At 42.0% G+C, this 11,134-nt stretch overlaps 1 protein-coding gene across 1 annotated transcript in view; it reads right to left on the reverse strand.

The window, feature by feature from the left end:
• Positions 1-175: 175 nt before the first annotated feature.
• The window catches only part of FLACC1 (flagellum associated containing coiled-coil domains 1), a 21,473-nt gene continuing 10,514 nt past the window's right edge, over positions 176-11,134 (reverse strand). Inside the window, exons 10-15 of the mRNA XM_023732991.1 lie at positions 7,950-8,049; positions 6,384-6,487; positions 5,096-5,158; positions 1,742-1,831; positions 1,499-1,608; positions 176-587 (exon numbers count right to left, since the gene is read on the reverse strand). Coding sequence (XP_023588759.1) covers positions 455-587; positions 1,499-1,608; positions 1,742-1,831; positions 5,096-5,158; positions 6,384-6,487; positions 7,950-8,049 — 600 coding nt within the window. The 3' untranslated portion in view covers positions 176-454. The remainder of the gene's footprint in view (positions 588-1,498; positions 1,609-1,741; positions 1,832-5,095; positions 5,159-6,383; positions 6,488-7,949; positions 8,050-11,134) is intronic.

The raw sequence follows: 11,134 nt of genomic DNA on the forward strand, positions 1-11,134 counted from the left end.
AACATGATTGAGAGGTGGGAGAGCAGGGCACATGTCTGAGAGAAAAAGTTTTTGTAATCAAATCTATCAATTATCTTTCTTGCCAACTAAATACTCCAGGGGGGGAAAAGCCACATCCCAAAATACAGTCAATGTTTAATAGGAAGAAGGACTTCAGATCTGTCTCTTTCTGTAAAGGCAGAAGAGAAAATAGTATGATGCCCAAAGAAAGCTCAGCTCCAGGTATAGAGAGCATCCTTTTACAATACAGTCATGAAAAAACCACACAACAGAGATAAGAACTCAAACATTCCCAACCACTGAGAAGAAAGCAAGTTGTGAAAAGACAGAAGTGAACCAAGGCAACCCAAGAACTAATCATATGCATTTCTGAAGAAAACCTCATAGGACTTCTCTAGGCCTGTAGAGATGGTATTCCTGCTGTCTTCAGCTATGAAAAACAACTTTTTATTTATTATTCTTGTTTTTTGTTGCAAGAGCTACTACCATCTTCTAAAATGTCAGAATAATCTTCATAAATAGTAATAGAGGCCGATCTCCCAGATCGCCCTTCATAAATTTCTTCATTCTTGGCAATTATTTTTTGCCTGTAAAGGAAGGGAAGATGTATCACTATAGACACAAAGGGTAGAAAGGGATATAGGATATTTGTGGGGAGAGAATTGTGGCTTCATTTCTTCGCTAGGGGGTAGTCTACCTCCTTGCTTGCAGTGGTTTTGAATTTAGTGAGAAAATCGTATTTGGATGACAAATTCTCATTTTAGGAATTTCCCACTACATCAACACAATGAGTAACTTTCCTTTATTAAAGTATTGGCCCAGATCGATTTAAAATGATTTAAGATGCATCCTCAGGGAACAGTATAATTTCCGACCCAAAGTTGATTTTCACAGGAACCAGATGCAGCGCCATCTAAGGGTAAGCGAAACCAAAACCAAACCCATTACCGTGAAGTTGATTCTGACTCGTGGAGACTCCATGTGTTACAGAGTAGAACTTCTCCACAGGGTTTTCTTGGCTGTAATCTTTACAGAAGCAGATCGCCAGGCCTGTCTTCCGCAGCACTGCTGGGTGGGTTTGAACTGCCAACCTTTTGACTAGCAGTCAAGTGCAAACCATTTGTGCCACCCAGGGACTTGAAGGGTAAGCCACTGACCCCTAAACCTCCAAACTATCAGGGGAGATGGATTTCAAAACAACCCTCTGTCACAGAACTAAATAAACTTGGGACTTGCAGATGAATCTTATGTGCTGTTTTGCATAAAAACAGAGACACAGGCAAGGGAGAAACGTCTACACACATCCCTGCTCCACTTCATATTAACTGTCTGACCTCAGCCTAGTCAACTTGTGTCCAGGTGCAGAGTGACATCCCTGTCTCCTTAACATCACTGGGGAGCACCCGGGCTCATTTTTATTACCTATTCCCTCATCCACACTCCCTCCCACCTCCTAATGGTAACTCAGCTGAGTGTCTTTGAGCAGCAGCATCCATACCTTAGTTGCATGTTTTCTTGTGTCAGGATCTGTATTGTGTACTTATACTTTTCTTCGGCTTCGGCAAGCTTGGTCTGGAGTGTTTTCTCCAGATTCATCACTGTAGCTTTCTGAAAGACAGATACATTTTAAGAGCTATATTTTCTAAACCAGAGCCATCTGGGGTGGCGCTATATAGCAGAGTTGCATAGACATCTGGGTTCCCTCCCACCAACACCCATCTCCACTCCAGCCAGGACTCACCTCTTTCTGGAGTTCCATCTGGGTTTGGTAGAGGGTTGTGTTAAGTGATTCTAGGATAATAGCTTGTGCGTGCAACTCTCCCTCTACGATCTATGTAAGAAGAAATTGTTTTAGGACATCAAGTCCATGTCCACCTATTTATTCCCTCCTCCAGGGCACCTGGATTAGAATCTAAAGCATCCAATTTAACTACCCCTTCTCCTGTACCCCTCACAGCCAACCAGTCACCACGCCCTATTAATTCTACCACCCCAGTGTCTTGCCTATCTATACCCTCCTCTTAAGCCTCACTGTCACTATCCCAGAGCCAGCCCTCACCAGAGGTCACCTGGGTTGTTACAACAGTGATTCACTGAACAAGTATTTATTAAATACCACTACTGCGCTAGGCACGAGGATTACGGTGAACAAGATGTATATAATTCCTGCTGCTGTGGAGCATACATTTTAGTGAGGGAGATGGTGAAAATTAAAACAATTACAATAATAAATTGTGACAAGACTAATAAACAAAACAGGGAGGAAGACATCAGATAAAGTATGTGAGGTACAGGGAAGGGTGAGTTTGGAACTTAATTAGATAGGTCAGGGAAGGACTCTTTAAGGAGGTAACATTTACACTGAAAACTAAAGAATGAAAAGGGGATTGTGCAGATACGCTAAGAAGGTAAAGAGCTCAGTGTTTCTGAGGACATGAAGGAACACCAGTGTGGCTAGAACAGAGACAGCAAGCAGAACAGTGGGTGAAGATGAGGATGTACAGAGATGCCAGGTCATAATGAACCTGGGAGGGCTTGGTGACCTAAGACAATGGGGTGCTAATGAAGAGTTTTAGGCAGAGAAGTGTCATAATCTGTTTATATTTAAATAACACTTGCTGTTCTGTGGAGAATGGGTTGGAGGGTGGCAAGAGGGAAGGCAAGGAGACCAAGGAGAAATAATGGCCTAGTGTGAGATAGCAATAGTGCTGGACAGAAGTGGATGAATTTGGAATATGTTATAGGGAATTGCTGGTACTGATGAACTGATGTGGGGGGAGGAAGAAAAGAAATCAATGATGGCTTTTTAGGTTGAGGCTTGAACAGCTGGTTGGTGTTAGTATCCCCGGGGAGCTGACAATAGTGAGAGGTCAGATTTTCAGGAAAATCAAGTGTGTGGAGTTTGACACGTTAAGTTTGAGGTATCTGTAAGTCACCAACAAAGCCCTGGTGGCACAGTGGTTAAAGCTCGGATGCTAACCAAAAGGTCAGCCGAATCCACCGGCTGCTCCTTGGAAACTCTATGGGGCAGTTCTACTCTGTTCTGTAGGGTCACTATGAGTTAGAATCTACTCGATGGCAACAGGTAAGTCACCAACAGAGAAATGTAAAATGAGCAGGTGCATACATGGCCTGGAGCTCAGAGGAGACAGTTAGGCTGTAGGTATCAATCTTAGAGTTGTCAGCATGGAGATAGCATTAATATCTAAGTAAAAAAAACAAACAAACCCGTTGCTGTCGAGTCAATTCCATCTCATAGCAACCCTATAGGACAGAGTAGAACTGCCCCATAGGGTTTCCCAGGAGCATTGGTGGATTTGAACTGCCAGCCTTTTGGTTAGCAGCTGAGCTCTTAACTACTGTAGATGAAATCATCTAAGAAGTAATAGGAGATAAAGAAGAGAAAGGGGGCCTATAACCAAGTGCTAAAGCATTTAAGCATTTAGAAGTTAGGTGGAGGAGGAGGACCCAGCAGAGGGGATGGAAGAGGAGGACCCAGCAGAGTGGATGGAGGAGTGAACAATGAGATAAAATAAAAAACAGAAGCCTATGAAATCCAAGAGCAGTGAGTATGTCAAGGAAGGAGTGATCAATTGCACCTGATACTACTGAAGTCAAGTGAGGTGAGGTATCCCTTAAATTTGGCAACTTGGGAGTTACTGGTTATTTTAACAAGAGCAGTTTCAGCAGATGAGGTGGGAGCAGAAGCCAGGTTGAGGTGTAAATGGGAGGTGAACCTTCTAACAAGTTCTTCTCCCCTCATTTTGCCTTTTCAGACGCTCCTCCACATTGCTGCCAGAGTTCTTTTCCTAAATGATACTCTTTCCTCAAAAACCTCCAGTGGCTTCCCACTATCTAGAGAATTAAGTCTGATTCCTTGTGATGATGAATGGAGTATTTAAAGCCATGAGTACAGAGTTAATAAAACCTTTTTTCCTTCTCTATGGACAAAGTAGATATTGGGTTAACTTTCTGTTCTGTTCCCCTGGAAACCTATGATAAAGGTGAGAAAACCTTCTAATACACAGGGTATTGAGTAAGTAGAGTATTCAGAACAATACTACCTCAGTAGTTGAGGAAAAATTATCCCTAGATTATAAACCAAAAAAAACCAAACCTGTTGCCGTCAAGTTGATTCCGACTCACAGTGATCCTCTAGGACAAAGTAGAACTGCCCCATAGGGTTTCCAAGGAGCAGCTGGTGGATTCGAACTGCTGACCTTTTGGTTAGCAGCCAAGCTCTTAACCACTGTGCCACCAGGGCTCCCCCTAGATTATAGGCTGCTTTAATTCCACCTAAGGAAGCCTAAAAGCAAGGCTTTTCCTGTTTCTAAGTAACTTAACTGTATCCCAGGACAAAAATCAAGAATATTTAAAGGAATACAAAAATACTCAGCATCTAACAAGGTAAAATTCATAATGTCTGGCATCCAATAAAAAATTACCAGGCATGCAAACAAACAGGAAAATATGACCATAAATGGAGAGAAAAATCAATCAATAGAAATAGACCCAGAAATGATACAAATGATAGAACTAGTAGACATGCCCACTAAAATAGTTAATATAATAAATTGGTCTACCTGGCTCCAAAGCCCATTCCTTTATCTTATAGAACATCTTAGTCTGTTTGCCCTTCCACAAGGAAGCACCATAATTTGTCCCAGAACAGATTCCTTTGAGGAAGCTGTTATTTCTGAGGCACAGAGTTTCAAGGAGAGGTCTGGAGATAGAGTTCTGTATGGGGAAATACTGTACTTTTCAGAGCTCAAAGGGAAGAACCTGGCATTTTACAATTCAAGACCCTTTTGTAGTTTGTGCCTTACTAAAAATGCAAGGTGTTAGACATTGAAAATCACACAGTATGCTGCTGTATATTTGTTCAGATCTGGCTCTAAAAAGATACCAACGGTTTTGTTTTACAGACAGTTTTAAAACCCTTTTTGACTTATTAGATCCAGAAAACTCAGCTTTAGGTTTTCCATTTTTTATTGGTTTTGGTAAAAATATCACAGATCCCATTTTACTGAGAGTATATGATTTTACTGAGGTATTTGTAAGATATCAATTCCATAGGAAAAATGGAAAAGCTTACCTCTTTGGTCTTCGCCAGCTCTTCTAATTTCAAAGTGTCAAGTTTATGTTGTTTCAAGAACTCCTAAAAAAATAATATTATTTGGAAAAGGTTAGCAATTGCTTAGGAGGAACTCTGGTTGCCTGAGGCTGTACATAACAGTTATATAATGGTTATAGAATCTTGCCTCTGTAATACCATTGTATCTATCTTCAGCGAACTTTCATGTACCCAAAAGGTCAGAGAGCTGGTTGTATGAACTGTTTGCGGCCTGCTTGTTAATACATGTTTGGTTATTAATATCCACATGGATGGTAAAATTTTGGTAGAATTCAGTCTGAGATCTGCTTTCATTATAAGCTGGTATCAGTACCAAGGTTGTGGGGAAATGGCTAACGGGGATAGTTAACCCTCACCCACTTCTAACTTTTATTTAGTAGCTACTCTTATTTACTAAGAGTTGTGCACCACCACAGTTACAGTCAAGGATGAGAAGAACATTCAGTGACTGGGATTTTGGCTGAATAGGGAATTTCAGGTTCTGTATATGTTAAGCTGTTGTTAGCTGTTGTAGAGTTGGCCCCCAACTCATGGTGACCCCATGCACAGTGAGGTCAGATAGTTGTGATCCGTAGGATTTTCAATGGCTGATTTTCAGAAGTAGACTGCTATGCCTTTCTTTCTAGTCCATCTTTATCTGGAAATTCCACTGAAACCTGTTCAGCATCATAGCAACCCATAAGCCTCCAATGACAGATGGGTGGTAGCTGTGCATGAGGTGCATTTTCTGGGAATCAAACCTGTATCTCCTGAATGAAAGATGAGAATTCTACCACTGAACCACCAATGCCTCTGATAGAAGTCCCTGGGTGGTGCAAGCAGTTAATGCGTTCAGCTGCCAACCTAAAGGTTGTAGGTTGGAGTCCACCCAGAGATGCCTTGGAAGAAAGGCCTGGCAAGCTACTTCTGAAAAAGCAGCCACTGAAAACCCTATGATGCACAGTACTACTCTGACACACACGGGGTTGCCATGAGTTGGAATTGACTCAGTGGTAACTGGTTTTACTGGTATATGTTTAATATTCTGTTATTTCCTGTCCATTACAATTTTCATTCCAATAACCCTGTGGGAAGACTGTCTAGCTAACAGACAGCACGACTGTCAGTCTATTTGCATAAATTTTCAGGAAAGCTGGGAGAGACAGAATATGCCAATAAAAACAATAATATTGCCTACTTAAAGAGGCACACTTGGGGACTCCCCCAGACTACCCATTCAACCATCAAACTCAGCCCAAAGCAGATTTACCTCCTTTTCTTGATTGAAACTCTCAAAGACAACACTGTAGGATTGACTTATTTTCCTCTTTTCTTCTTCTGACTCTAACTCCAACTTTTTTGTTATCCTACGCTCTGTAGAGGTGAGATGAAAGTACATATATGTACACGTGGGAAAAGCACGTGCAGAGAGAAACCCAGAATATATGAAAAGAAATTCCAGACAAGGTCAAATTCAAGGTCCTTTCAGCCCAGTGTTTGGCCTCTGACACTCACCTGAAGATGCTTGAGAGTAACATGATCATGATGGTTGTCCTCAATCCCATTAGCCATATGGATTTGGCTCAAACATCTCTGGTTCTTTTTTGTGTAGTTTATTTTGTATCTGCTGCTTATTATTTTATCCATTCCCTATGCTAAAGTAAACACTACGCGTCTTGGATATCCTTATTTTAAAATAAAGCCCTTGGCTAACATAACTTTTCTAATAATAAAATTCATTCTGTACTTAGCACTGAGCTTAAACTGTTTTTCTGGGCAGGGAAACCTGCTAGCAGAGCCCAAGTACTAAGCAGAAGGAAGGAGGAGTGAGGGGCTAACATGAATCTCTTCTTCAGGGTCATGGTTCTGAGAATGGCTAGGGAGGCTCTGTCCTGACACCCTAAGAATAGACTAAGCTATATTATGAGCAGCTGAAGTCTGGTCTTTCTAAACTGGTTGTAACAACTTAGAATTTGACAACTTGTGATGACTGTAGTATGAATAGTTGGAAGTCTGGGCGATGGCATGGGTTACGCTGCACCAGGATCCTAGGGAAAGCCTAAGATATGAACAGTTCTCACATTCCATTCCCCAACTTTGCATCCAGGGTCTTCATGCTACCTTCTAACAGTCCTGGGTCCCCACTATGATGTGAATGGCCATGAGGATTCACTTTCCCAGTGAGTATCTACATTTAAACGAGCAATTTGTTAAAACCAACTAAATCTCTGATATGAATGGGGTTGGGGTAGGATATGGAATAGGTTTGTAGATAGAGACCCCACTCCTATCTCAGCTAATCTCCTAGATCAGGAAGCAGAATCTCTATACATTCCTCTCTCCTTTTTCTATTTATAAAGCTCAGTGTTAAGCGTTAGAAATATTAAAATATATATCAAACATGGCTCCCTTTGGAGGGATGTGGCAGTATAGAGGCTCCCGGTATAATGGATTTTATTTGCCCCCACCCTGGCCAACATCTGAATATTTAAAATTCTAATTCAGAAACTCCTAGAACTTCGGGGTCACCTATATCCAGATAACAAGCCTACATGCCTACCAATGTCCCCACACTTGTTTCAGCCCATGAGTGAAAACTTGGAACGACTGAGTTTGAGAAGGTGCCGGCTTAGACCCTCAATTGGCTGAACTCCATAAAAGACCCCACCCTTGTTGTCACTTAGCTTTCTTGAAAACTCCAGGCACCTTCCATCCAGGAGTCCAGCCTCATGGTCCCACTACCCTCAGTTAATCCAAGGCCATTTTCTTCAAGTCGAGGCCCAGCATAACGGCAGGTTTTGATGCACCTATCAGCAAAAGCCAGAATTATACTCACTTTGCTGTAGCAGGATCTTTTCCCGCTCCATCTTCTCATCCTTTTCCCATTCTGCCTTCTGCTCTGACCACTTATCTTCCATTTCATCAGAAATGCTGTCCTGTGGAGGCACAAAGACACCATAAAGGAAAAAAGCCTAATAAAAGATTCCTGGAGAGGCTGTAATCTCACACCAGGGAAGGCTCCTTCCTGCCTGCACTGTACACTGGCCCAAGACACAGCACTGTACCCTTTCCAGCTTCCCTTACTGGGACCCTCAGTGAAAAGCCCCTACAGTGTGACTTATTGTGGGAAGACTATTCCAGCCTAGCCCAGCTATGAATTCATGGAATTCTAGCAGTCAAAGGCAAACAATGCATGGAATTTGCCCCACTGAAACTGGGCTTCCCTTGAAGACAGGTAGGGTTCTCCAAGTTGAAGAACCATGTCAGCCCCTTGAATTAAATCACTCATCCAAACACGTGGAGAAACAAGGGAAAAGCCTAGTAGCTAATTTGAATATTTAGAAAATGATGGGATGTTTTTCAGAGTGTCCATTTTTCCTCAGCAAATCTAACTTCCTTTGTGGTTGAGGTTAAATCAGCCTAAGCCAATGCCAGTTTTGTTGGTTGGTCCAGACTTTATGAGCACAGACCCCAGAGGGGTTGGAGGCTCAGGAACTGGGTACTGCCAGTAAGGTCCAAGGACCCTGAACCCCCTTCCTTTTCAGTTTAGCAGCAGGACTCACACCAGACTCGGGGCATCTGTGCTCACTTGTAATTCATTGTGGCTATTTATATGGGCGTTCTCATCATTTTTAAGACTGGCAGGCAGCTCATTGCTTCAATGCCACTGAGATCAAACTCTCTGGAGAGGCACAGACTGAAGCAAGCACAGAGTATACTCGGGAAGCTGAGGCAGCTTAGCTGGTCATAAGCCTGACACTTCTCTTAGGCTGTGCTCTAGGACGCTTCCTCTGATAGTATAAAGGTGCACCTTGAAAACTGAGTTTTGGACACAAGCTCAAAACTGAACCTAGGTGATAAATAAAACTTTGGAGGTGGTGCTGGGGCTTAAGCTTGTTTCCTCCTTTGATAGGGTGACTAACCAGCTCTCTGCCTGCCTGGGACTGAGGGGCTTCCTGAAATGCTGGACTTATAACTTGTAACCAGGATGAGTCAGCCATGCTACTTAACAATTAAATGGATGGGAGCTTGATCCTTGGCCCTTCCCCTGCCCATTCCCATTGCCCCTAGTAAGAAATCATGCCCTAACTCTGTTTCCCTGGGCCCCCATCTACTTAGCTAAGATTAAATGAGTGGATTATGCTCTGAGATGGCTGGAGAGTACTCTTGCACCCTCCTTGTGAGGATGCACAAGTGATGCAGCCTTTTGGAATGGCAATTTGGCCAAATGTATCAAAGGCCTTAAAAATGTTCACTCCTTTTGATGCAGCACTCTACTTCTAGAGTCAAAAGTTACATGTTCAAAGATGTTCAAAGCAACATTATCTGTTACAGCAAACAACTGGAAACAACTCAAATGGCTAACAGTAGGGGAACGGTTAAGCACCTGAAGGCGCTTCCATTAGGATAATATCTAGTCACTAAAAAGGAGAACCAAAGTTTATTAGTGGTTACGGGGGGTTGGGGGGAGAGGGAGAAAGGGGGAGTTATTGCTCGGGGGCACTGAGCTTCTGTTAAAGGTGATGAAAAAATTTGGAAACAGATTGCGGTAATGGTTGCACAAAGTAATAAACATAACCAATGAACTGTACATGTAAATATGTTGAAATGGCAAATGTTTTGTTTTATATATGTATATATACACATACACATACATATATATATATATAGATGTAGCTATATAAATATATGTAATGGAGCCCTGGTGGCCCAGTGGTTAAGCACTCAGCTGCTCAGCTGCTAACTGAAAGGTCAAAAGGTCAGCAGTTTGAATTCACCAATGGCTCAGTGGGAGAAAGATGTGGCAATCTGCTTCCATAAAGATTACAGCCTTGAAAATGCTGTGGTGCAGTTCTACTCTGTCCTATACAGTCGCCATGAGTCAGAATTGACTCGACAGCAACAGGTTATATATATATGTGTGTGTGTGTGTGTGTGTGTGCGTGTGTGTGTATGTGTGTTATGGATTGAATTTTGTCCCCAAAAAAGATATGTTGAAGTCCTAACCCCTGTACCTGTGAATATGACCTTGTTTGGAAATAGGTTTTTTTTATGCTTATCAGTTAAATAAAATGAGGTCATATTGGAGTAGGGTAGATCCTAATCCTAATCCCTTCTGGGTAGTGTCTTATAAAAGGGAATGACAGAAACAGAGTCACATGCAGGAGCAAGGCATCATGTGAAAATACATCTGTGAGTGGCAAAAGAACGCTAAGGATTGCTAGCAGCCACTAGAAGCTAGGAGAGGGACATGGAGCAGTTCCTCTCAGAACCTGCAGAAGATGTCAACAGGGCTGACGCTCTGATACAGACTTCTAGCCTCTGCAACTGTGAGATCATAAATTCCCATTCTTTAAACCAATCATTTTGTGGTATTTTGTAGTGGCATTCCTAGGTATCTAAGTGTCTCTCTCTCTCTCTCTCTCTCTATATATATATATACATACATATACACACACACACACACACACACACACACACACACAGAGTATATATCGGGGCCCTGGTGGCAAAGTGGTTAAGAGTTTGACTGCTAACACAAAAGGTCAGCAGTTTGAATACAACAGCTGCTCCTTGGAAACCCTACAGGGCAGTTCTAATCTGTCCTATAGGATCGCTATGAGTTGGAATCGACTTGATGGCAATGGGTTTTGGTTTCTTGTATATACATAGTTTACCAATAGGCAAAGAGGAGGCTGAATGGTCCATACGGTAATGGATTAGAGTTAGAGACATCAGTTTGAAATAATATTTAACTTAACATAGATACAGATGGTTGCATATAAAAATATTTATAATCCCAACAACAACAACAACAAAAAAGCCCTGGCGTAGATGGCTTCACTGGAGAATTCTACCAAACATTCAGAGAAGAGCTTATACCAGTACTACTCAAACTACTTCAGAACATAGAAAAGGAAGCTACACTTCCGAATTCATTCTGTGAAGCCAGCATAACCCTGATACTAAAACCAGGCAAAGACAACACACAAAAAAAGAAAATTACAGACCAATATCTCT

This window comes from Trichechus manatus, unplaced genomic scaffold (genome assembly GCF_000243295.1).
Source record: "Trichechus manatus latirostris isolate Lorelei unplaced genomic scaffold, TriManLat1.0 scaffold00056, whole genome shotgun sequence".
NCBI lineage: Eukaryota > Metazoa > Chordata > Mammalia > Sirenia > Trichechidae > Trichechus > Trichechus manatus.